Below are 27,374 nucleotides of genomic sequence, written 5' to 3'. Positions count from 1 at the left end.
TATGTAGGTTGTGTCCAGATGTCCACGGTTGTTCAAGTCAACTAGTAAGTATTTCAAAACTACGAGATTGTGTTGGGATTATGAATAGGATGCGATTTGTTCCCCTTCAATTGGGAGAATCAATCGGAAATTAAAGGTTGTGTGTAGTATAATTGCCATTCTCATATCTTATTTTTCTTCCACCGAATTATTTTCCCTGTTGAAACAACTGTAACCTAGATGCCACTACATACACTTTCAGTAACTTTGTAGTAGCTGACCGAAGAACGATGAAATGGGGAGAAGCGAGAATACGAAAGAAAACAATATACAGAGCTGTCACATTTGTAGTATGGTGCACTTGACCCAGTTGAGTCACGTTAGGTGGGTGCCATTCTATTTTTGCTGCTGAATTTGTAGACTTGTTGGTGGCGGCAGTCAAATAGCGTAGTGTTATAACTCAGTAGGAATAGAACACGGCAGTGTAGCTTGCTGAATGTTGACCCTTTCTTTCCTGAAGCATTAACTAGTGTTTCGTCAGAAAGTCAGATTCTACTGGAAGTATCCAGCAAGAAGTGAATGTTTCGGTACATTGCTGCTTCGGGTATTGCAAGGGGTACCATTGGGCTGTGGTTGGCATTTAGAAACGATTCAAGTCCAAAGGTAGTGCAGTATAGATGATTTATGATCCGGAGCAAAACGATTCACGATTCGTTTCTTTTTCAGTGTCGGATGTCGCGTCGCGTCGATGGAAATCATCACCTGGCGTGAAAATGACTTGTCGTGCGAGTAATACTCTTACAACGGAAGTGCGTTTCTACCCAGCCAGCAGCAGCTTGGGAGAGTAGTAGGTAAATCTCCCTTGACGGCTCACTGAACTGTACGTATCTGGGTGTTATATTTCCAGATGATTTACCGTTGGAGGTGGTGTGGAGTGGCTCAAGTCATTAGTCATAAAACACGCAGATCCAGCTGCTCCATACTCCATACCGCTGTGGCCAGCAACAGGACCACAGGAGCAAGTACGGAGCGTGGAGTACATGCAATTTATCAACCTTACTAATGATGTCCATTTCACAACTAATTGGTTACGCCTAGTCCGGTGGGACGGAAGCGTATCAACGTTCCTATTTTTTGTACGGAGGTCGATTATAGTTTCATTGTAAAACTATGATCAAGATATCTACGCTGAATGATGATTAATTGGCAATACATGCCGTATCAGGTTTAAATTCAAGCTACGGTGTTGTTTTCATTTCCTGGATATAATACTACAAGACATTAGATATATTGTGTATCTGTTTTGTTAATTTCACAAGCGTTTTTGCAATGTATTAGCTTCTTTTCTTGATTATTTTAAGTATGATCTATCGCAAACTTTTCACAAAATAATGTAAGTATAACTGATTATTGACTCCTTCATTGTACATCGTTGAAAAACAAATGTAATTTTAATCAATTGACTCTGGATTCATGAGTGAATCTGGTCAATCTGGCTATTGTGATGATTCTGAATTCATAGCTCCAAGTTGCACCATATTTCGACAAATCCAGTCGTATTGCCTATGAATCCTGAAAGCAATAGCGTCTGTGCAAAGAAATTAATGAGTTCCGAAATAACCCTTCGCTTTGGCTAATCAACAGAATGCAACTGCAATGCAGGGCTACTTGACTGATTTGAATTCGATTATTCAGAAGCAATTCTCTTTATGAATCTCATCACCAATTGAATGACCTTATTTTGCGATCGAAAACACTGACGCACTTGCAAAATGAAGTGTTTCAATCCATTAACTAAATGGACTTTTTCCTTGGTTGCCACCCGTTGCCGAATTAGCCCCATGCACAGTGTGGTTGCTGCAAACGGACGTGCACTTAATCGACCATTTCAGACAATCGAGAAATTATCTAATTTAGGTAATCTCCAATACTTCCCCCGGTGCCGAGAAACGCTTTGTTCGGATGGCGATATATCTAAACTGGGGAATCCGTTGCGTTTCTCGAAAATAATTTGATGGAATCAGATTTCAATAATGATGCCATTATGAGACAGAAGGCAGGGCCAATTCTCAATCCGTTCGGCACGATACTTAGCTTTCTAAATGATTGCTTTTGGATCACTGCCAGATTTGTGAGTACAGGAAACATCTCGACTGGCGTTGTACCCATTGCTGCTGTTTGCAAGTGAATGGACAACATATGGTACCTACCAGAGAGTTTTACCACTCAGGAAGAACAAGTATTGATGTAATTGTTTTACTTCTTTCTTAAAAAAGGCATACATATTTTTTGTAAGTTTTACCAATTTTACCCTCAAATATTGGTTCTTCATCAATCGGGAATCTAAATCGCTTTCAGGATGTTTAGACATCTATAAACTTTTTCGTATGTTAGTAGTTTAGGAAATTACCTTATTTCAAAACCTCTTAGTTAAAGCAATTCCTTTCATAATATATTTACAATACTTTTTTGAGGGCTGCTTGGGCGCGTCCGGAGTTAAATATCAATATTAACATCCTTATGCCAAGCAGCCTAGATAGCTACGCAGTATCGGTAGCGGTTGTTTCATTTGGCCTAGAATTAACACTACGGACTGCCTGTTCCGGTGGTAAAAGTCCACCTCACAGCTGACCCCTAATTTATGCTGTGATGCGTACCGTGCCTAGGAATGAATGGTTAGGGAGGTCTAAATGAAACCTAACCGCTAACGAAACCTATAGAATACCAGAGCGCCCTCTGCAGTATTGTGCCCTTCCTGTGCTACCCGGAGCAATAGTGCAGGCGACCTTGTGTATCTCCGAGATAATCGGCTACCCTTCATCAGTCTCTAGTCTGAGGCTAAATAAGGGTGAGATTATGAATATGTTGCTATTTTATTCAAATTATTACCTATATGGTTTCGAATTATGCGTTTTACGCATAGTGTATTCTGTGCATTTTCACCTTTGGCGACTTTCAATAGGTACCGATTTTTTCGCTGCTGGTCTTTTACGTGCTGAGATTGTAAAAAGCTCAATCCTGCCTAGTTTGAGTTGTGCATCGGGTCATAAACAACATGAAGAGTTTGATCTTGCCTGTTATGTCGAATGTCTGTTTGTGTGAGAAAAACAAAACCGTAACGTTCACTAGCGAAGCTATCGTGGTCAGTGGCATTCAATTGACATTTTTCATTTCGACATTCATTTGATCGCCCGTGTTGAGAATGTTTAAGGGAAGCGCTGCCGAATATCAGCGAAAATGTGTCGACTACCGTGATTGCTTACAACACTGGGCGCAAGAGTCGGCGACTATAGAGTCTAGCTTATATCGAAAATCTGTGATCTGTGATCACAGATATCTGTTGGCAAAAACAGAAAAATCTGTGTAATTCAACTCTGTACATGAAAACTCATTTGATCTTGGTTTATGAAAACATTGAATAGGACGTAGAAATCACTGTGTTTTTCCTCACATTTTAATAATAGGAAAATCAAGTACCGTTTTGACTCATATTCTGAAAACTTAAGGCCAACAATGACTTCAAATGTATCTCATAAGCATAAATGAAATGATATTTGTGCCAATTTCAATTTATTCGCAAAGTATTACAGTTAGCTATTGGGTGTACCGATGAAAATATTTATGTGAACTTATTTAGTATCGTTTTTATGTAGAAGTATGGAACAACATTTTGATTCAAATTCCGAACAGTATTTCGCATTAAAATGAATAATTTTGCTAATAAATTTATCTGAGCTAGTTTTACTGACCTCGAACTAGAAAATCACTACTCCCAAGATCTAAAATAAATTGGAATAAATTTAAATTTATGTTCAAATTGATTGACTGCAGTTTCTGGTAATTTGGTAACATATTTCAGCGAAATATTTCAATCAAATCGCAATTCAAAAACCGAGTGTTCAAAACTCGAGACAAAACGGTGAATCATTCACGGCCTTTCTGTAAATATCCAACAAGAAAGAGTGTAAAATTTAGCTTTCTACATTCTTGTAATCTTAACTGATCCATGAATAGATAAAAAAGTACCGCCCCGCACGTTGTTTGAAAAATTTTGAAGTTTTTACATAATAAAATCATCAAAATCTTCGATAGTCCCTCGTTTGAATGCAGAGTTTGTTATCAGGATAATTATATGTGTAGGTACATGCCCATTCTTCTTCTTCTTCTTCTTTCTGGCGTAACGTCCCAACTGGGACAAAACCTGCTTCTCAGCTTAGTGTTCTTATAAGCACTTCCACAGTTATTAACTGAGAGCTTTCTATGCCAATTGACCATTTTTGCATATGTATATCGTGTGGCAGGTACGAAGATACTCTATGCCCTGGGATGTCGAGAAAATTTCCAACCCGAAAAGATCCTCGACCGGTGGGATTCGAACCCACGACCCTCAGCTTGGTCTTGCTGAATAGCTGCGCGTTTACCGTTACGGCTATCTGGGCCCATACATGCCCATTACATAAGTTATAAACAATATATGAAACAAAAACATACTAATATTTTCCATTCTGAAGAACAGACTAATGCATTTAGTCAGAGTTCCATACTATCGGAAATTCTTTACTTCTTAAAGCGTCACGGGAGATGAAAAGCCTGAAATTACCATATTACAAATGCCACTCTATACAGCTCAACCCGCCATTCCTCAAGCTATCAGCATTCTGACTACCGCCGACCAACGATGTTGGATCCGCTTTCCCAAATACTCTTTCTTTTTTTCTGCATAGCATCGAACCAATGAATAATCGCCCCGAAATGTGACAGTCTGGTTGTTTTCTTGCGAATTTGGAAGGAAAATGTTTACTTTTCTGCGCTTATCTTCGCCTGTTTGTGCCGACCGAGTAGGCAGGGAGTGGGATCAGGAGGATTTCGAACTGAATGGGCATATCGAAACTAATGAAACAGAAAGATTCCATCGGAAAGAAACTAAAGAGAGCACAAACTTAATGCGATAATCGATGATGAATGATTCCTGAAAAGAGCATTTCGGTTGTTATGTTAAAAGGAAAGAAAAACTCTCGTTACCGAGAACCAGTCTGAGAAGATGGTTTCGCTAACGAGCTAAACTTACCCTAGCGGCAAAGCTAGTGTTCGGCTTTTCGAGCAGCTCCCAGAGGTACTTTTGATATTGTGCGCATTTTCCGTCACCGAACTCTTCCTCCTCCCGCTGACGTAAACTTTCTGCTTCTTTTCGCATTTCTTCGTGAACGTGTTCCTTTCGTTGGTGGTACTTATGCTGACAACAGGACTCCAGATAGAGTTCATCGACGCCCCAGTACTCGAGGTCATCGCTGAACGCTAGCACACACATCTCGTCCACCAGATGCAGCTTACCGGTGCGATAGAAATTAAGAATAGAACTAAAACTCTTCGGGTGTCTATCGAAAAAGTATTCGTTGTCTATCAGTGAGTAGTCATCACATAGCTCCGATATTGCTTCGTGCGTATTACACTCCCGCAGTCTCCCGAGTCGTGTATGAGGCAGACGTTCGAGTGTTCGCCATAGGACTTCGTGCTTGACGCCACCTACATTGATTAGAACACGTCGATTGAGCGCCTTCGAGCGCATTATCATGAAGGGCTCCGGTGGTATTGATGACATAGATCTGAGTTTGGAGGAATGATATTGACATTGAAGTTCGGAAGTCCCTTTCAAAATCGAACCGGTATCCTACCTGGAATGCGCCCTTTGCAGCGGTGCCTGGGACATTTGCGCATAACTTGCAGAGGCGGGATGAGACAGAGATTGAACAGGGAATGGTGCATAGCGTACCTCCTTAGCACTTCCACCTCCGCCTGAAGTGCCGCCTCCGCCGCCTGCTCCTCCTCCACCAGGAATTCCACCACCACCTGGTAGGCTAGCTCCACCGAAGCCGCCAGTGCTACTTCCTCCTCCTCCATAGCCTCCGATGTTCGTTGTTGTATTGATGGTACCATCGTCGAAGCTGCTTCCTGGCAATGAACTGCCCGGCGCTGCCGAACCGCTGCACATCGTGGTTCCCGGCCCACCATTATTAAACGGGGGTGGCGTAGTTTCCCCCAGTTCCCAGCGCACCGCTTCACGCTCTCGGTCGCGATCGCCCACCATAGGGCCACTGGTTACGCACATATACGAAAGCAACAGATAGAGAGAGGGGAAGGACGCAAAGATAGATATAGAGAGATCACTCAGTTGCACTATCGCTTTGCCTGTGTTGCTTCGGTTAAACTAGTCATTTCCATGTCTAGCGTAAGTAAACTTTTAAAATATTCCTTCGCATTACAGTACGGAAGGATAGCTCGCATGCCCTACAACACCAAAAGTAACATTATAGAGAGAAAACTTAGAAACAGAAAGTATAAACAGCTAGCTAAGTAATCGATTAGCTACGTTTCAACAAAACTCACCGCTACATGAATCCAGACATCTTCTCTATTCAACTCATAAAACTAGCTCGCCTATGGCCATCCTTATGCGCTATGATAACGAGACGATAACCGGGCACTATAACGAGTATGGATAATAGCAACACGTAAACGCTAATGAACTCGAAACAAACTGAATTGGCGCCTAACTCTAACTGTTGATGTGTGGTTGTCCCGTGACAGCCTATGTATTGATCACTATTTCGTACGAAAAGCACTGAGAGTGATATTGTTGGTGAGGCTTGAGGAGATGCTCGCGATTGTTCTGGCGACGAGTTCACCGATGAGCTCACCAAAGACGGTGACAACCCTAGCGATGACTCAGACGATAACGAGGACGACGCCGATGGTGATGGTCTCCTCGAGAGCGACAGTTCGAACAGAGATGCTGGTGGTTGTGACGCAGTCAATGACATGGCCCTTGCCGACTGGAGGCGTGGCTTTCATCGATCAGATTCCGTATTCTCCGTAACGGAAACACTGCACAGCACTACACGGCACATTTCGGTAACACTAATTATCACTACTGAGACGGATCTTCAAAGGCTAGTTGGCTGGTGGTTGGCTTGTCAGTGCGGTAGAATCTGCGGAAGAATAAAAAAAGATTGTTAGTAATACAGCATTGATCCAAATCAAATATGTAAACTATAATGAAACACATCAATATAGAGTACGATGATTTTTTACAAGGCACAATGGTCGGAAAAAAGTGAAGTTTGGCCAAAACTATTTTTATCGCCTTAATCGATGAAATATGTAATCTGAATATGTTATTTGACGTTTTTGTTGTTTCAGTAGGGGTTATTCACAAATTACGTAACTTTGAAAAAAAGATTTTTTAAAATTAAAATTGTTATCAAACTGGGCTGAAAGCACAAATTTTGTTTATATGTGATTGAGTTTGGTCAAAATGTGTATGAATAGTGGTAAAATATATTTTAAATAAACTTTGTATGAAAAATATCATCAAAATATATGTAAAATATTGAATTATTCAAATAACTCTAACTTGCAAATCAGCAAATTTCTGCAAAAATTTTACAGGTTTTTTGTAAGATCTAAGGATGCTTTTTGATGTGCAATATTCGAAATGGCGGCGACATGACGCGACAAGAGTTGTTTTTCATATTCAAAATCACCAAAATTACTAAAGTGTAATATTGAATAGTATTAAAACTTAAATCAAATATTTTTTTCCATCCTTATGCTCGATAAAAGTGTTGAACTATAAGCTTTCAAATAGTGGGTAACTTTGGGGAAATATTGCATTCCTAAATTATAAATTTTGTGCTTTATTTTATTGTTATATTTTTCAATATTTTGACTTCAGCTGGTTTGCCGTCATAAAAATGATAGAAATTTAAATTTTAGTTCAATTTCAATTTAGGATCATAATAATATAACACATGAGGTATATTTTAAAACTAAAAAAATCATAAAAATCTCAAAAAAGTTTTTGGTAGTTTTGGCCGCCCCTTTATATGGAGCCCGACCATTGTGCAAGGGTGAATCCTGCAATTAGACCCCTGAGATGGTTATCCAGTATGGGAATGCCGCACCACCCACTAAAACCGGCCCATGCACTGTAAGTGGTGTACAGAAAATATTACCATTGGCCTCAGACTCTTTTCTCCCCAGAACCACCTTACAATATTTCTTCAGGGAGTGACCAGTGCATATATCATTTGACGTACGATTGTGCAACTAAGGCACCGTTGGCACATTTTGGAAAGACGGACGGGAGTCGATTATCGACCTAACTTTTTGTAGCCCATCACTGGCAGGCATGAAATGAAGGGTAAGCGAAGAGTACACCCGTGCGATACGCTAGAGGATTGGCCAGTGCAGTGGAACTCAATTGGCAACTGGCAGTGAAAGATGAAGGCATTCGACAAAGATTTCTTCGCGTAGAGGCACTTCGCACCGACAGCGATGCCCTGAATTTGGATGCGGTAGGGATGACAATAGCAATGGTAAGGGCATGTGATCCAACGATGCCACGAAAACGGGGGCCACGCAACGATCGACGTCCCGCGTACTGGTGGATCGAGGCACTCAACGTCCTCTGCGATGCTTGCTTTATAGCCAGGAAACGTTACCAGAAAGCAAGGAACGTAGAAGTCAAAGCGGAACGAAAGGTTGTATTACAAGTAGCCAGAGCTGCTTTTAAACGCGAGTCCGAGTTCTACAAGGAGCTGTGCCGAGTAGTTGACGCCAACTCCTGGGGGGGGGGGGCGCTTATCGAGTGGTTAAGTCGGCGCAAGTCAAGGGTCCATCATGCCGGTTGAAATACGTGTTGAAAAGCTGAGGGTTATTGTCGAAGGTCTCTTTCCAACGCATAATCTTACACCGTGGCCACCCACATCGTATGTCGACGAGGAAGAATCAAACGCCGCAGTTCGTCAGGTCTCCGAATGTGGCACTTAAAGCGGTGATCCTACTCGATTATGTTCCGGAAAGTGAATGCCTGGGCGAAGGCCACTTCTCAGATGTATGGTAGATCCAAAAGCTGATGCTGACTATCAGAAAGGCAATTCGGATTTCGAAAAGGAAAGTCAACGGTAGACGCAAATCGGACGGTTCCTGAGAGGGTCGAGAATACATCGAAACAAAAACTTAGAAGAAATCGCCACGGTTGCTTCAAATTTGCATCGGATCGACCACGCGCTATCGCCGTTCTGTCCCGTGTGTAGTGTGGAAACGCCGGAACACGTTGTCTTCGACTGCCCGAGGTTCAACATGAAACGAAGCGCGGTGGCGGCTGCTTTTGGACAGGACTTCAATGCAAACAGAATTTAAGCAAAATGGTAAGCCGTCCTTACCTTTGGAATCTGGCAAACAATTCGGTGGTAGAGATAACGTCTATCTTGCAGAGAAACTTGCATTTCGGCTGCATCGATTGGCGCTTTACATTGGATTACGAAAAGGTTGCGATGCTGTGTTCAAAATCTGGCAACGATTGTCCTCGCATTGAGTGCTCCCACTTCATAAGCGCAGAGTTTCCCTGGGTGCTGAGCAGGAAACAAACTTTTCGGTGACCGGGAGCTGTTGGGCTAGGGTTGATACATTTCATGTTACAAATCTTGTCCGTTGCTTCGTGCTAAAGGTGGTTTCTTGAGGTTTTTTATCCTCGTAATGGGACCACCATCTTAGGTATAGCTTCCAGGGAAGAGCATTTCATATTCAGCCACTGGATGCCAGAACAGATGCTGTTTGAGCCGCACCTTCTTGGTGTACAGATGCTCTAGAAGCACATCCTCTCTCTAGCTGATGTCAGAAGGACAACAATGCCCAGGCTGCAATATCAACTAAGTACGCAACCCTTAGCTGCCGGTCTGTGTCATCATTTGATCCTTGGAAGCGTGAGGTAGGAACTTGTGAGAACCAGGTGGTCTATCCAGATTATCGGCTAATTATTTCGCAGCCCATTGATTTATGCGTTTGCTACTCTTAAGCACATGATCCTACACTTGCTTTCCAAGTGCTTTAGGTTTTTGCTCGTTCTAAGCGTTTCTTTTGACCAAATTGGTCCTCCATACCTCAGTATGGATAGTGCCACGCCTGCCAAGAACTAGCGTTTGCAGGCAATTACAGCAGAGCTCTTAGACATCATCCTCGAAAGCACCGCTATAGCTGTAGATACCTTTTTACAGGCATATTAAACGTGGCTTGCAAAGTTGTGACCAAAGGATCGGTTGGACAATGATGCAATCACCTACCGAGATAAGCGCCCATTGTTCGGACTTGCGGTTGTTGACCACCACCACCTGAGTCTTGTGATGGGCCAGTCCTAGTTTGCTAGATCTTGTCCATTCCTTAGCCCTACTTCCTCCATAGATTCGCGTCAGACCACTAGGGTGATGTCGGTAGAAGAAGTCTCAGTACGTCAACGTACATCGCATTCCATAACATCGGGTCCAGTATTGAGCCTTGAGACATGCCCACGGTAATTCGAACGCTTTCCTGTCCCTCCTGTCTCTCTCATACAGTAGAATACTACCGTCAAAATAGTCTCCTAGAGCTTACACAACTGCACCGGTACCTTGAGGCGGTGAAATGCGTGGCATATCGCCTTCCTACTTGCGCTGTTGAACGCATCCTTCACATCCAGAATGACAACCGCGCAGTAATGGATGTCGCTCCTTCAATGCTCGATTGTCACCTCAACTGTTTGGACGACCGACTGGATAGCATCCAGGGTAGATTTACCTTTCCTTAATCTAAGCTGGTTGTTTGACAGGTCGTCCGAACCTACAGTAAATGTTACTAGCCTGTTGACCATCATCCTTTCCAATAACTTGCCCGTCGTATCCACTAGATAGATAGGTCGGCGACGGATTATCTGATGGTTTCTAAGCCTGGTAGTAGCATATATTAATAAGTTTATCCCGGTAGGACGACGTGCGTTGTATTAATAAGCAAAGATTTTAAGACCAATTTGTCTGATATATGCCCTATGACCTATGTCAGCTTCTTTAGTTGTACAAACACATTGAAAGTGATGAATTTTCCCTACTTTTTACACATATTGTTTTTAATTAATTGAAAAAAAAAAATCATCCAAAAATGAAAGCTTGTTCTTTGTGGAATCTAACCATGAGAAACTATGATGAGCGAAAAATGAAGTAAAACATGAGACTCTCCTTGAAAAAAATGCTTACGGCCCATATTATGCATAACGAGTGAAGCGAACCAGACGGATCCCCACTAAACATAAATGCTCATAAATTTTCAATTATCATTCATCGATTTTTCATCAACCTCCGGTCCGCACTTCCTGGTTGGTATACAGCGTTCAGGAAATATTTTCGACCACTCAATTGGTTCGAGCACTATAGTTTATTGATTTTCACATTAGGCTATCGCTACCATGTTCTTTTATGTAATCTTCCACTTCCAGCACAGCTTAGGGCCAAGCAGAGGACACTTCTTCGGCAGTATGATATCTCATTTGGTGGGTGTATTCTTACTTTCCACGGCTGTTTTGCTATAAACTTTTACAAAATAATTGCCATGGAGGTAAGGAGTTATTTATTTAAGTATCATTTATTTTGTCTGGAAAATTATCGCTTTTATAAGGATTGATTGAAATTTAAGCCCCCTTGCCCCTAAATAGCGTTATTTTACATATAGATAGCACCACTAAGAACTTTTTTATTTAAACGAAATAAAGGAAGAATTGAGATGTTGGTGTTTTCTTTGGTCCACCGATTGTGTAACTGCTCCAGTGGCTTGATATCGGTACGGAAAGCTGTGCTGGATGTAGGTGCTACGAATTGCCATATTCTTTGAGGCGGCGAAATCATTCGGTCCTAGCCGGTTAGTCGTTAAATGGCAGTATAACAAAGTTATACCCATACTTTATAAGATACCTTAGAACACTAAACATAAAGGCAAGTTTGTCCCAATTGAAACATACCACTAGAAAAAAAAAGAAGTATACTTTAAATCAACTTATCCAAATAAATCACAAAGCAGCAAAACCTGTGATAACAGAGCTCTTCCGAACGTTCTCAGACAATTGATAAGGCAAACCAAAAATTATAGCACAAAATTCCATGCAAGCCATTGTCGCTCTGCTTTGTTCTATCGTTGATACACCCGAAACAAGGAGGATTATCGTCATTAGAACACAATTACGGGGAGCTGATTGACTAGAATTGATGTGAATCAGATAACGCGCTGGGTGGATATCATTTGTACGGATGCTATAGGAATAGGGTAGGGACCCACTATTTTTTTTGTCAAATTTCATAGATTTAATCTATTATTAGTCAGTACAAGTTGACTTGATCTACTAACTTTTTTAACGTGGTTTGTCAACTAATGAAATAGAATAATTGTTACTTGTTTTCCTTTCAAGTGATAGTTCCGTGAAAATAATGAATAATGGGGTCCTAAAATATCTATATAAATAAAAATGGAGTGGTGTTTGTATGTCACGATATGGCTTGAAATGGGCTATCGGACATTTCTGTTTAAGTTATGCTTCTGATGTGCTCCGACGTGTTTGTGTGTATTAAATGTATACGATATTCACCGTGATAATCGAAAAAACGTAATTGCAAAGAGTTTTCATTTTGTATGGGATGTTTCTTGGCGTTTTTCAACAGCATACTTGATGGCAAGCGAAGTTGGCCGGGGCCACTAGTTTAAGGTAAAATCTTGTTTTTTTTTTCAATAACATGATAGAGGCAGATAGAGCGATCTTACGATAGTTCTGTATCCAATATTTTTCCAAACTTCGATTATTGACCCACAATTTTTTTAAACTTTTCGGACATAAAACTGATTAAATACATTTTCAAGACTTGTTAAGTAGAGCATACACAGTTCAAAATCGGTAATGGAAGAAATCCATAACGAAGCAGCTGATTTTCAAAAGAGTCAAATATTACCCAAAAATGCTTTTTTTTCAAATCATGTATGTTTGAATTATCAGGTATCGATTCAATATCGATATATTATATCCGATATACAGTCGATTTCGATATTGAATAGATATGATATCGCTGATACCGATAAATGGACATGGCGATCAGCCCTACATTTTTTCTTGATTTCAATTGGTCAACTTTTCCCCCTATATATTTTAATACAGTTGGCGCCTCTGGGTGTGGCAAAATTTTAATGATATGTATTTTGGACTTGAACCAATACAGAATATTCAAAAATTGAGTAATAATCTGGCCTATGCTTGAGCCACAAGAAACGTTTGGTATAAAAACTGGGATAGGGCTTTAGGACCATATTCAAGAGTCAGTCAAATACCACCTAAAGCTTTGTTAAGATGATTATAAAACGAAATCAAATAATGAAATTTTTAGGATCGCTAGTCTAGAGAACCAAGCAGTGCTGTGGGCTGAAAATTTGATCGATTGATAATCACCAACATGCAACTAATAGATCAAATTTTCAACACGAACGGATGTCAGGTTCTCTAAATATGTGAACTTGAACATTCGAAATTTGGCCTAATTCTAAAATCATCTTAATGGTATATGGATAATGGAGTCTGGGGTAATAAATATGCATGCTTAAGGCAAAACAAACACGGATGAATAAAAAAAAGAATTGCGTCAGTAGTGTTTGATCCGTTGAATCAGTTGCAATGAAATCAGAATTCTTTCCGGTTCGCTTACTATCGGTATCGCTCGTCTGTTCACGTATTCATTTCAAACTATATCTTTATTGTTAGCCAATATGAATTCTTTGCCATATCCAAACTCCCAGTTTTTTCTAGTGGAAGTGCTGAGAGCTTCTTGGCTTCCATAAATCAAGTAGTACGCTAACATTTTCCACATAGGGGAAGTGGAGGTAAAATGAACAGGGGTGGTAATATGAACACCGTGCTTTTTACCGAGAAAAAACAAATTTCAACAAATTTTTATCGCGTACGGACGATTTAGAGCATAAATCAGAGTGTTCGGGTTGATACGGAGGTCAATTGTAGTGAAAATATAAACGAAAACTAAGATTTTAGAAAACTACGTTTGAAAGTTAGAGCTGACGTAACTTTTAGCTCGGAGGTCTTGAGGTTTTTCAGTGATGTAAATATCGTTGTGATATCATGTTAAATCTGAAACATTTAGATTTCTTTTTGAATGGGTTACAATCATTTATAGATATATTTTTGGGAATGCAATGAATTTTTTTTTAAATATTAGTTTTGCTCACGTTTTTTGCATGATGTTCATTTTACCACCAACAGCTGTTCATTTTACCCACATAGTGCAGGTAAAATGAACATTTCAATCATATTTTGCTAGTGATAAATATACATGAAAATTTAGATATTTTAGTCTGAATTCGTGTTGGTGCTTTAGATACAACCCTTTTTTTGATCTTGTGTGATAGAACTATACATATTCCTAGTTTTTCTATCAGAAACAAGATGATATCCTTAAGGTGTTCATTTTACCACCCCTTCCCCTATCCCCAAATTGACCTGCATTCGCCATTATTGCTTGTTATAATAATGAGACAAATTGAAGATACTACTGATCCTAAGTACAGCTGTTCTTGCAATAACGGAGTAGCAACTGCGAGCGGTTAATCTTGCTCATACTTATGGTATTAGTAAAGTAATTGGGAACAATTTTTCACAAGGGACTGATAGCAAGGATCCATAACATACACTTTGACAAAAAAAAACTTCACAAAAACTCTCCAGAAACTCCTATTAGATAAAGGTTTTGTTTAGAAACTTTATAAACACATACTAATGCAAATATAGATTCTGGTGTAACATAGAGTACACAGAGTTGCACAATATCGGTCATATCATCTGATGGCTGATGGACTAAAACTATCAATATCAGTTGCAAACTATCAATATCACTTGGATCTGACAACCAACAGCTGTGATGCGACATCGCACTCTAGATCATAATCACTGCAGAATGAGTGATCACGTGGTAATTACCCACGCTATTAATGTTTTTCAGTGACCAACACAGAGTTTCAATCCGCCTGCAGCACTATCAAGAATATTGTACTGATACATTTCCATTTTATTTGCTTAATTTAAGGCTAAACTTGAGCCATCAGTGATATCCATAGTCTATCGCCATCAATGCACTGGTGATGGAGTAGAGAGCATGATGTTGATGTGATATGGAATGATCCGAATTGTATCGCAGTCGGCCTGTACAAATCAGCAAATTTCAAGCGTTGATAGTGACAGCAAGCAACTCTGAGAGTACATCTACCCTACAACAACAACAAAATGGAATTAGGAGCCAATTTTGCTTCTTGTTTCAGTACTTGCCGAAACAAGTGATTCGAACTAGAAAATTCCCAGGAAATGTAGGATTTATTGACCGTTTTGCATAATTCGGAACTTTACATTTTCTATGCAGATCGAAAATCTTCCATCGATCCGAATGTACATTCACTGTACAACTAAAAATAGCTAGAAAAGAATCAATACCAACCCACAAGATAATACTTATTTTTAAGTGGCTCGGTGAATCGTGCTCGGATGGTCGAAGCCTGACAAATTTACATATTTCAAGAAGCACTTGGAACTTGCTCACTTAGAGCCCTGTTTGTATGACACAGAACGAGTTTTACTGCCGAGTAGCATTTTCCAAGATAGAAGGCGCACCACAAATAGCAAAGTCACGCGATCCAAGCCCAAATATGATGCAAGTAGTCACTAGTTGAAGAACAATTCCATCGTAATGGTGCACGTGGCTTCTCGGAGACTCCGTTTCGTGGAATGATTTTGTTTACATTTCAATTACCGTCATACATTCGAATTTTCAACTTAAAATAAGTGGGGAATACTCTTCTACCAGGCATAGCCGACGTTACTGGGAGTGAACTGGAAGATTGGAGGAAACCATGCTTCGCGTTTTTCTGATGATTTAATGCATAAATAAAAGCATAACAAGAATCGAAAATTCACCTAAGAAGTACACCGGAATGACTTGTAGAGTACGAGTAGAATCAAAGTCACTTGACCTGACACGATTCGACGCTGAGTAACACAGAAAGGCGAGAATGTTTAATTTCTACAGCTCAGACACGCAAGCAGTTTAAAAATGGTGATTTTTTTCGTTCCAGGATGTAGCTGCTTTCGGAAAATTGGAAGGTTGTGCCTGGGAATGACTAGGTACGTGTGAACCTTTCACTTTGGAAGTATCAACTTCACACGAAAACCAGTTGAACATAGAAGCTGGTTCTTTTCGACTGAGGAGTATGCCATCGTAAGTAAACGATTTGTAGTAACTAGTTTGGAATTATTGCAATTTAAAATTTAATCAGTTTTATTATAAGTTATGATCATGGTTTAGTTTGGTAACAGGGTTGTGTGGTACCAGATGGATGGATGCTAATCAGTGTTATTACAATGTTACAAACCTATGCGGGAAGTAGAAATTTATAAAGTATTGTGTAATTTTGTGATTAGACCTTTCCGGAAACTGCAAGATTGAGTTTTTTTGCATTATGATTGCTTGGTCAGAGAAAAAAACCAAAAAAAAAGAAATATTATTTTTTTTTTCTTTTTTTTTTGGTGATTTATGCCTATTTGAAAGTTCTTCCAAGACGGCCTTGAAAAATTGTTCATTTTATCATCATAAATAAGTGTAAAATTCATGCCTTTTCTCTTCATGATCTCCTGCATAACTCTTCCAAATACTGTCCAATACTGTCCACGATTGGCGGCACTCTTTGCTTTCTCACTAGAATCGAAGAGTCTGGGGTAGAGATTGCTTCGATTTGATGTTCGAAAATGCTACGTATCAGAAAACCAGTTCATGGCTGCAATTTTGGCACCAGTATGAAGACTGAATTTTTGCTTTAAAAATTCCTTTCGATTCCGAACATTTTATGACCGCCATGCCTCGAGGAACTGTTGTGTCGGCACTGAAGTTTTATCGTTTCTGTCATATCTTCGGGAATGTATTTCCTCCTTGGCACCAGGCATCGTTAGTGGATTTATGTGGGTCAATTGTATTTCTGTACGCGTCACTGACGACTGCTGCCGTGAGGACGTGGTTCCATCAGCACATTCCCAATTTTTCCAAGGAGTGAACTTCGGAGCTCCTGTAGAACGAAACTGGCATGTGGCTTTGAGACACACGTGGACTTGCCATTTCTGTCCTCACGAGGACGCATACATAGGAAAACCCACAAAGGACGCTCGTTATTTGTGTCTGGGGAAAGGGGCTGAACCGTGTAAACAAATAAATGTAAATGATATGCAAATTAATTTCCAAACCGTTCGCTGCAGATTGATGTTTATGGCGTTTCAGGATGGTTACGTGCGTACTTATGGCGGGTAGAAAAGCTAGATCGTTATGCCATTGGCTTTGGAACTCGATTGTAGTACATCGAAGCTTAGTGAACTACTGACGAAATAAATTGGCTTAACCAATGGAATGTAATAAATTTTAGGAAATACAGTGTGGCACATGAAAGGTTTTTATACATGGTAGTTTTAATATTGAAAAAAAAAACGTCGAATCATGATTTTTTATTAAACTTCGCAACAGTTTTTAACTACAGCGCTAAATACTTAATTTGGGATTACTGAATCTTATGCCGTTGTCAACTGGCATCTGAACATGCGTTGTATAAGAATTTCAGTCAACTTGCATGCAAAATTACTTGCTTATATGGTAATTTATTTGCTTAATTCACCACAAAATAAAAAAAAAATTGTCAAAGAATACTTATCAATAAAAAATATAATACTTTCGATGCTCAAAATTCAGTTTTTAATACTTTAAAATACTATTGTAAAGAAACAATGATTTTTTTGTGTGGAGATTGCAAGCATGTTGAAAAGGACGATTCAATCGAGGTTTAAGGTGAAGATGCATTGAAGCCAAACCTCGAAATTTCAAGAGCTCAAATCTAGTGGACCAGACAATAATTCGGACTGAAAATTTGAACGATTGGTCGCCACCAGCGAGTGACTAGTATGAAATGTTCACAAACGGTTGTCTGGTTCTCTAGATTTGTGATATAGAAAATTAGAGATTTGGCTTCAATACATCTTTTTCTTAAAGGGTGTTTAACAAAAATGAGTTTTTTTTTCAGTCATATATAGTGAATATTTTTTACCTTATTAGATTAAGGTGCAGACAATTTTAGCACAGTGAACATTAGCATTCCTCACACTACAGTTTTTGTTGGTTGTGCATATCAGAAAATATATACCATCCAAATTTGAATCAAATTTGGTTTTTATAGTTATTTGTAACTTTGGGTGGAGTTTTGAATAAGAAAATCAACAAAATGTGTAGTTACGCCCTTTTGGAGGTGTAAGCATTAAAACACTTATTTTCAGTTAATTAGGCATTCCAGTATCATTAAGAATGTTCAAATGTTTTTAATGACACATTGAACTTATATGCCGCAAACGTCTTTCACAATTAACTGATTCTTCATTGGCTCAAGCACTATAAGGCATTACGGAGCCAATTTCATCATGTAACTAAATTTGTTTTTGTAGCACAATACTCTGGATAGTTTAGTGAACCCATGAGCTCACGATTCAGATTATTTTACGTGCAACTTTTGTTGTATGTAGAAGCAAAAAAATACGTGATTGAATACTTTCGGACTTATGTTTTTGATTATGTGTAGAAGTAGAAGTGTATGGAATAAAATAATTTTAATGACACAGCAGCCATAAAAATGGAGCAAAATAATGCTTAGTGTAGAACATCAGTTTTTTCATTTTTTATGGAATTAAAATCGTAGCACTTATAGAGCATCTTTTTATATGTTTGTCTTCGACAGCTTGGAAAAGTTTGTGTAGCTGCCAAATTATGTTTTTTTTGTTTGTCTTCATTGGTAATAGCAACTGGTAAGAATTAACTTCACAGGCACAGTTTGCGATCGAAAAAAATGAAGGTTTACATATAAAACTTCAGTTCGTGTAGAATTCAAACCATGTTTTGTTAGGTAGACCAGCAGGTAACCAACTGGGCCACATAACAATTTATGATTTTCTAGTAACCAAAATTGGAAGTTACAAAGAATCCATGAACAACTCTGTTTTTATCATATTTTATATAAATATATACCCCATACTCTGATTTCCATTTCCCCCAATACCATAAACCTAAAGACCATCACCTCGAGTTCCAATTCCTAGGATGGTATTACTTCGAATTCCATTATCACGGGGTAACGTTATTCAAGATCATTATATATTCGGGACAATAGCATTTAGCGTAATGTTGCGTCAGGTTGATGACATTAAAGGAAATGAAATTCGGTATTATGGGGTAGAAACTTCTCAAAAGAGTTTTGATTTGAGTACTGATTATTAAGGAAGAAATGTAAAACTAAGCGCAGCAAGTGTTATGATTTTAAATTCAATGAAACCAAATGAAAACGGATAGTGTAAAGTGGGGCAAAAGTCCGAGTGGGGCAAGAGTTTCTTTTTAAGATTTGTAGCTCAATTCAAAACAAAACTTATAAATGTCATGGTGGTTCGAATGCTATTCAAGTTAGTCCTAATATCATAAAAATTGATTGAGATTTGGAAAAGTTGTGGCTATTTGTTGTTTTTCGAGGTGAATATTGTAATTTTTGGTCAAACTTTCGATGCATGGAACCTAATATAAATTATTTTTCAATATTTTTTGTAAAGACGTTTCTAGGCTAATCATAAGGATACTTTTTTTTTTTATCTTATCATTTATTTGGCAGGCTCAAGCGCTCTTAGGCATTACGGAGCCGGATTCTATTGATTTATTTTACAAAATCATATTTGCTTCTTATTATCTAGGTTAGTTTTGGGGAACCGTAAAACTCGCGGTTTGGTCGAGGTTAAGGAGTACAATCATTTTTGGAAGGGATGGGAATTTTGGGTTTACTCGTTGATCTTCAACAGCAGCATATTGTAGTGGCGTTATTGGTGCTGATCAACGCAGAGTGGACATGACGACAACCTGTAACGGTACAAACAAACGGGTTTCGAGGGAAACAAGGTGGACATCCAAAAAACGGGAAGGGGTATACGAGGTGGACAAGCGGAACAAAAAGGCATATTATCAAACAAAAACGTCGATTTGCTTCAAGAACTTGTAAACAAGTAACATGTAGTCAAAGTCCAGTCTACCCAACACATCTCTAATGTCTTCCTTGTCTGGTTTTCCTCGGGCCCTGAGAGATATACATAGATTTGATCTGGCAATTCCGTATTCGGGACAGTACCAGACAACATGGTTGATGTCTTGGTAACCAGCTCCACAACCACATCGATTATTATCTGCGAGCCCTATTCGATAGAGATGCGAGCCTAACGAGTAGTGGTTGGACATCAGCCGACACATTATCTTGATAAAGTCGCGACTCATGTTCATCCCTTTAAACCATGACTTCTTTGACACCTGCGGGAGAATGGAATGTAACCACCTGCCCAAATCCCCTTTATCCCATTTTTGTTGCCAACTGAGCAAGGTCTGCTGACGAGCAATTGTGAAAAATTCTTCAAAGGCGATTTGTCGATCATAAATATCGCCTTCCATAGCGCCCACCTTGGCGAGTGCGTCCGCTTTCTCATTGCCCGGAATCGAGCAATGCGAGGGGACCCAAACCAAGGTGATGGTATGATTCGACAAAGCACTCAATTTAGATCGTATTTCACTGAGAAAATACGGTGAGTGCTTTACCGGCCTCATTGAACGTATAGCCTCGATGGAGCTGAGACTATCCGTAAAAATGAAATATCGATCAGAGGGAAGAGAGGCAATTCGCTCTAATGCATAGTGTATAGCCGCTAATTCTGCGACGTATACTGAACAAGGGTTCTGAAGTTTGTGGGCGGCGCTATGAAATTCGTTGTATACACCAAATCCAGTGGAATCATTTGTTTTTGATCCGTCAGTATAAAACGTTCTGTCGCTGCTGACCTGGCCGAACTTGTTTGCAAAAATTAGTGGTATGAACTCCGATCGGAGCAGATCTGGAATTCCATGGGTTTCTCGCCTCATGGTCAGATCAAAACCTACAGTGGAGTTGGAGAGATTTGGGAAGCAACTACGATTGGGAGCATTCAAAGAAGGGTTAATCTCCAGACTCATGTACCAGTAGTACAGTGTCATGAATTTTGTTTGAGGATTTCGTTCGATTAGCTTTTCAAAGTTTTCAATAACCAATGGGTTTAATACCTCACAGCGGATGAGGAACCGGAGGGACAATTCCGCGAAACGATCTGATAAAGGAAGAACTCCTGCTAATACCTCTAAACTCATTGTATGAGTCGAGTTCATACAGCCTAACGCGATTCGAAGACAGCGATACTGGATACGCTCAAGCTTCAGAATGTGTGTTTTCGCGGCGGATTGGAAACAAAAGCTACCGTATTCAAGGACCGAGAGGATTGTAGTGCAGTATAACATAATCAGATCGTCCGGGTGGGCTCCCCACCATGTTCCGGTCAGTGTGCGCATGAAGTTGATTCGTTGTTGGCATTTCTGATACAGATACTTAATGTGCTTTCCCCAAGTGCATTTGGAGTCGAACCAGACCCCAAGATACATATGTGAAAGACTCTGAGTTAGTTCCTTACCCATGATTTGAAGCCCCAACTGTGCTGGGACATGCTTCTTAGAAAAGACAACCGACTCAGTTTTCTCCGGAGAGAATTCGATACCCAGCTTTAAGGCCCAAATAGACAAATTGTCTAGAGTATCTTGCAGTGGTCTTTGCAAATCATCCGCCCCTGGTCCTGTAACAGAAACAACGGCATCATCTGCAAGCTGTCTTAGCGAGCAATTTCCCACGAGACAATCATCAATGTCTCTGACATAAAAATTGTAAAGAAGGGGGCTTAAGCATGAGCCCTGGGGGAGACCCATGTAACTAATTCGTGAAGCTGTTGAGGTACCGTGAGAAAAGCTCATACGTTTCTCAGACAACAAATTGTACAAATAGCTGTTTAATAATGGTGAAAGCCCACAGTCGTGGAGTTGGTCTGAAAGGACATCTATGCATACTGAATCAAAAGCTCCCTTAATGTCCAAAAACACTGATCCCATTTGCTCCTTTTGAGCATAGGCCAGTTGAATTTCTGTCGAAAGCAGCGCAAGACAGTCGCTCGTTCCTTTGCCTCTGCGGAAACCAAATTGTGTATCTGATAGAAAACCGTTCGATTCAACCCATTTGTCAAGCCGATGAAGAATCATCTTCTCTAACAGCTTGCGTAAACAGGACAGCATCCCGATAGGGCGGTACGAGTTGTAATCCGACGCGGGTTTTCCGGGCTTTTGGATGGCAATCACTCTCACTTGTCTCCAATCATCCGGAACAATGTTGCTTTCCAGAAACTGATTGAATAAGTTCAACAAGCGCCTCTTCGCGACGTCTGGGAGGTTTTTGAGCAAGTTGAACTTAATCCTATCCATTCCTGGGGCAGAATTGTTACATGAAAGGAGAGCAAGTGAGAATTCTAGCATCGAAAAGGGTCTATCAACTTCGTTTCTTTCGGTCAAGTTAACGCGAACCTTTCCGTGTACTGGAACGGAATCAGGACACACTTTCTTGGCGAACTGGAAGATCCACCGAGAAGAGTGTTCTTTGTCTTCATTTACCGCTGTCGCGTTCCGCATTATTCTACCGACGGTCCATAATGTTGTTATGGAAGTTTCCCTAGAAAGCCCGTTTACGAAATTGCGCCAGTATACTTTTTTCTTCGCTTTGACGAGGCTACCAAACTTGCGTTCAAGAGAGGTATAGCGCTCATAGTTTTCACGGGAACCGCGTTTCCGGTATTCTTTAAACGCGACGGACTTTTCCCGATATACTGCGGTGCACTCATCATCCCACCAAGGGGTGGGTGGCCGTCTTCGAACTTTCGCTCCCGGTATTGGTCGACGCTGTGCTTCAATAGCACTGTTGATAATTAACTCGGATAAGAACTGATACTCTTCCAACGGAGGAAGAGCATCGACCGACTGCTCGCCATCGGAGATCGCTTTAGCATATTTTCCCCAGTCAATGTGCTTGGTGAGGTCGTATGCTACGTCGATCTGGCGAGCCTGACACGAATCATTGGAAATTGAAATTTTGATAGGCAGGTGATCACTACCATGGGGATCTTGAATTACTTTCCACGTGCAATCCAATGATAATGAATTCGAACAGATTGAGAGGTCTAAAATACTTGGAGGAGCTGGAGGTTTGATACGTGTTGCTTCCCCAGTGTTCAAAATAGTCAAGTTGAAGTCGTCGCATAGGTCGTATATCAAGTTGAACGGTTGTCGTCGTACATTGACCCCCAGGCTGTACCGTGTGAATTGAAATCACCTACAATCAACCGTGGGGCTGGCATAGCACAGCAGATGGCTGTAAGCTCTCTGCGAGATATCCTGGCACTAGGCGGTAGGTACGTACTTGCTATGCTAAAGCTTTTTCCTCGTATGGTAACCTGACATGCAACTACTTCAGTGCCTGTCATCGGGGGAAAATCAATTCTATAAAAGGAGTGGAGCTTGTTGATCCCCAATAATACCCCTCCATAACCATCCCCACGATCTTGGCGAATAATGTTGAAATCGTGGAAAGAGAGATTCTTATCAGAAGTTAGCCATGTTTCACTGAGAGCAAATACGTCACAGCGTGTGCTGTGAACTAAATACTCAAACGCTTCAATATTTTTAGTAATGCTTCTGCAATTCCACTGTAGGATTTCGACCATATCCCCGACCTCATTGGATGTATTATCCATCGAAAGATATGAACGATTCAAGAATCGGCCATTTTGAAGCCAGACGCTTCAGAAGAGGTTTTATGAAAGAAAGTGCCTTACTAATAAGGTTTCTTATTGCGGGAGAGACTTCCATTACTTCGAAGATGATTTCCACGATCCCAGAAAGCGTTATTTTGTCGGAAGTTTCGACATGTTCTTGTCGAGATGTGAAGATGTTTGTTTGTTGGCTTTCCGGGCGAAAAACTGGGACATCTGGGGTTTTAGATGATCCCGGAAGTGAAGGGAAATCTCCAGGTTTGAATTTAAAACCTGGAGGAGTAACTTTAGTGGTATTTCCGTCACTTCTTGACTTTTTCAGGGAGAGTCGAGAATTCTGTTGAGCAACAGGAACATGAGAAGGCTGCTGACGGTGCCTTCGTGCTATAGCTCGCTTTCGCTTTGTTCCTGTTTGTATAACATTATATTCTTCACCCGCCTCAGAGTCAGAGCCTTGGTCATCATCAGGCAGGGTAGTAAAGAGGTTGTTACTAGCGATAGAGTGGGCTGGTGGAACAACAGTCGGTGCGATCTTCTTTAGCATTTCTGCGTAAGATTGCTTTGACCGTTGTTTTAGAGAGCGTATCTGATGTTTCTCCCGCTCTATAAACTTCGGGCATGCAGTGAGCTCATGTGGAGCTTGACCACAGCATGAACACTTGGGATCAGAACTGCAGGCACCCTGCACATGTAGCTCACCGCATTTTGCGCACCGTGGCTTGTTACAGCAGAAAGGTGATGTATGACCAATTTGCTGGCACTTATCACAGTGCATAACCGTCGGTTTATAGAGGCGAACGGGCAACCGAAGTTTCCCGATCACCAAGTAGTCCGGAAGCGCCGATCCAGAGAAAGTTACACAAAACGAATTCGACGGCTGTTTTGTGCCATCAGGAGCCACCTGGTTCATTTGTCTGGCATCAAGTATGGCGACTGGAGGGACGGCACGGTTTTTAAATCCTCCAACACCAGATTTGATGTCAGCGCAACTCAAAAACGGTTCGGTGACCACTCCTGCGATCTCAATTTCTCGACTTGGAAGGTATACTCTGTACTCCATCGAGAAGAGTTTGTAGGCAACAATATTATTGGCCTGTTCACGATCACTAACCGTGACACGCAATTTGTCACGACTAGGAGCATCTACTGATTCGATGCCCCGAAACGACTTTGCCAGATCTTTTTCTATTTGCAATTTGTTCAATGGTTTGCCTTTGGGCCGAAAGAAAACCAGAAAGGGACCCTTAGATCCGGGTGGATAGGCTTTTAGGCGGGGGGTCGCTTCCTTAACAGTACCAGAAGAGGAGGAGAGCACCAGGGGTTGGCTTACATTACGTGTATTGGAGGAGGTATCCATCGGCACTTGAGCAGAGGCCAAACATTCATATGACGGAGATTCAATCGATTCACCATCTTCCGAGGGGATAGGACTAGATGAACCGTTTGTACGGAATGCGTATCCTTGCGGGGTGATAGGGAGGGTGGGTGAGACTTCGTTGGTCTCCATTTCCGTGATATTCTGCGGAATCGATGTTAGAACGACATTTGACCGGTTTGGATTTGATTCATCATCCGAGGATATTTCGTATTGCGACGGACCCCCGCCTTTATCGTTTGGTTCCATTGTGGGGTGAGACTACCCCACCAGGAAGAATTCAAAATCGTATGTGCAATCAATTTTTAGCACCCAGCAGATAGATTTTGAACAATATTTGCACTTAACAATAATAATAACGAAATAAATAACAACTTATTAACAACTACCGAAAAGCTAAACATTACATATAATTTGCAATTGGATTAGATGGACAAATTGATGTGAAGATTTGCGAAAAAGTTACACGTCTTCTCAGTGAGAATCGAACTCACGACTCCCCGATCTCTAGTTGGGGCGCGTTAACCACTACGCCATGAGAGGACTCATGAACGCAGAAGTTAACCTGAATTCGATTTCAGCTCAATAATCACGTGGTCCTCTTTCGCAAAGTGCACCTCTTTCGGAAGAATTAGATGCCCATCCAAACACAACGCTTTCTATATATATCCAATGCCTAGCCCGAGAGCGCATTGTTTTTTAGGTATAGGAATAGCACACTACACTAGCCAGCAACTGCGCTGGCTGAGGTTTCTATTGTGTGGGCTTCCAATGGGTCGCGACGTTCTCAAACGACCGGTTACGGAACATGAGTCCGTTGCTCGATATGGGCATCTAATTCTTCCGAAAGAGGTGCACTTTGCGAAAGAGGACCACGTGATTATTGAGCTGAAATCGAATTCAGGTTAACTTCTGCGTTCATGAGTCCTCTCATGGCGTAGTGGTTAACGCGCCCCAACTAGAGATCGGGGAGTCGTGAGTTCGATTCTCACTGAGAAGACGTGTAACTTTTTCGCAAATCTTCACATCAATTTGTCCATCTAATCCAATTGCAAATTATATGTAATGTTTAGCTTTTCGGTAGTTGTTAAACTTCCACTCGGCTGGTTGGCCGTAAACCACGATTCATAATTAAAACAAGTATTTATCGAGCAACGGACTCATGTTCCGTAACCGGTCGTTTGAGAACGTCGCGACCCATTGGAAGCCCACACAATAGAAACCTCAGCCAGCGCAGTTGCTGGCTAGTGTAGTGTGCTATTCCTATACCTAAAAAACAATGCGCTCTCGGGCTAGGCATTGGATATATATAGAAAGCGTTGTGTTTGGATGGGCATCTAATTCTTCCGAAAGAGGTGCACTTTGCGAAAGAGGACCACGTGATTATTGAGCTGAAATCGAATTCAGGTTAACTTCTGCGTTCATGAGTCCTCTCATGGCGTAGTGGTTAACGCGCCCCAACTAGAGATCGGGGAGTCGTGAGTTCGATTCTCACTGAGAAGACGTGTAACTTTTTCGCAAATCTTCACATCAATTTGTCCATCTAATCCAATTGCAAATTATATGTAATGTTTAGCTTTTCGGTAGTTGTTAAACTTCCACTCGGCTGGTTGGCCGTAAACCACGATTCATAATTAAAACAAGTATTTATCGAGCAACGGACTCATGTTCCGTAACCGGTCGTTTGAGAACGTCGCGACCCATTGGAAGCCCACACAATAGAAACCTCAGCCAGCGCAGTTGCTGGCTAGTGTAGTGTGCTATTCCTATACCTAAAAAACAATGCGCTCTCGGGCTAGGCATTGGATATATATAGAAAGCGTTGTGTTTGGATGGGCATCTAATTCTTCCGAAAGAGGTGCACTTTGCGAAAGAGGACCACGTGATTATTGAGCTGAAATCGAATTCAGGTTAACTTCTGCGTTCATGAGTCCTCTCATGGCGTAGTGGTTAACGCGCCCCAACTAGAGATCGGGGAGTCGTGAGTTCGATTCTCACTGAGAAGACGTGTAACTTTTTCGCAAATCTTCACATCACTTTGTCCATCTAATCCAATTGCAAATTATATGTAATGTTTAGCTTTTCGGTAGTTGTTAAACTTCCACTCGGCTGGTTGGCCGTAAACCACGATTCATAATTAAAACAAGTATTTATCGAGCAACGGACTCATGTTCCGTAACCGGTCGTTTGAGAACGTCGCGACCCATTGGAAGCCCACACAATAGAAACCTCAGCCAGCGCAGTTGCTGGCTAGTGTAGTGTGCTATTCCTATACCTAAAAAACAATGCGCTCTCGGGCTAGGCATTGGATATATATAGAAAGCGTTGTGTTTGGATGGGCATCTAATTCTTCCGAAAGAGGTGCACTTTGCGAAAGAGGACCACGTGATTATTGAGCTGAAA

At 40.9% G+C, this 27,374-nt stretch overlaps 1 protein-coding gene and 1 long non-coding RNA gene across 9 annotated transcripts in view; one reads left to right on the top strand and one right to left on the bottom strand.

Annotated features, from left to right (window-relative positions):
* Window positions 1-27,374, bottom strand: part of LOC5572202 (potassium voltage-gated channel protein Shab) — a 365,295-nt gene that overhangs the window by 139,384 nt on the left and 198,537 nt on the right. For 6 of the 8 annotated variants that reach the window (XM_021843099.1, XM_021843098.1, XM_021843101.1 and 3 more), the window contains 3 exons: window positions 6,364-6,965; window positions 5,652-6,264; window positions 5,048-5,582 (listed from right to left, as the gene is read on the bottom strand). In XM_021843099.1, coding sequence (XP_021698791.1) covers window positions 5,048-5,582; window positions 5,652-6,085 — 969 coding nt within the window. In that variant the 5' untranslated portion in view covers window positions 6,086-6,264; window positions 6,364-6,965. The remainder of the gene's footprint in view (window positions 1-5,047; window positions 5,583-5,651; window positions 6,265-6,363; window positions 6,966-27,374) is intronic. The other 2 variants (XM_021843096.1, XM_021843097.1) reach the window with 2 other exon arrangements.
* Window positions 8-16,254, top strand: LOC110676194. Its single transcript, XR_002500151.1, has 3 exons — window positions 8-642; window positions 706-830; window positions 15,952-16,254. It is a non-coding gene; the product is annotated as an uncharacterized LOC110676194 (long non-coding RNA).

This window comes from Aedes aegypti, chromosome 2 (assembly GCF_002204515.2).
Source record: "Aedes aegypti strain LVP_AGWG chromosome 2, AaegL5.0 Primary Assembly, whole genome shotgun sequence".
Lineage (NCBI taxonomy): Eukaryota > Metazoa > Arthropoda > Insecta > Diptera > Culicidae > Aedes > Aedes aegypti.
This window is presented reverse-complemented; position numbering and strand designations above follow the sequence as displayed.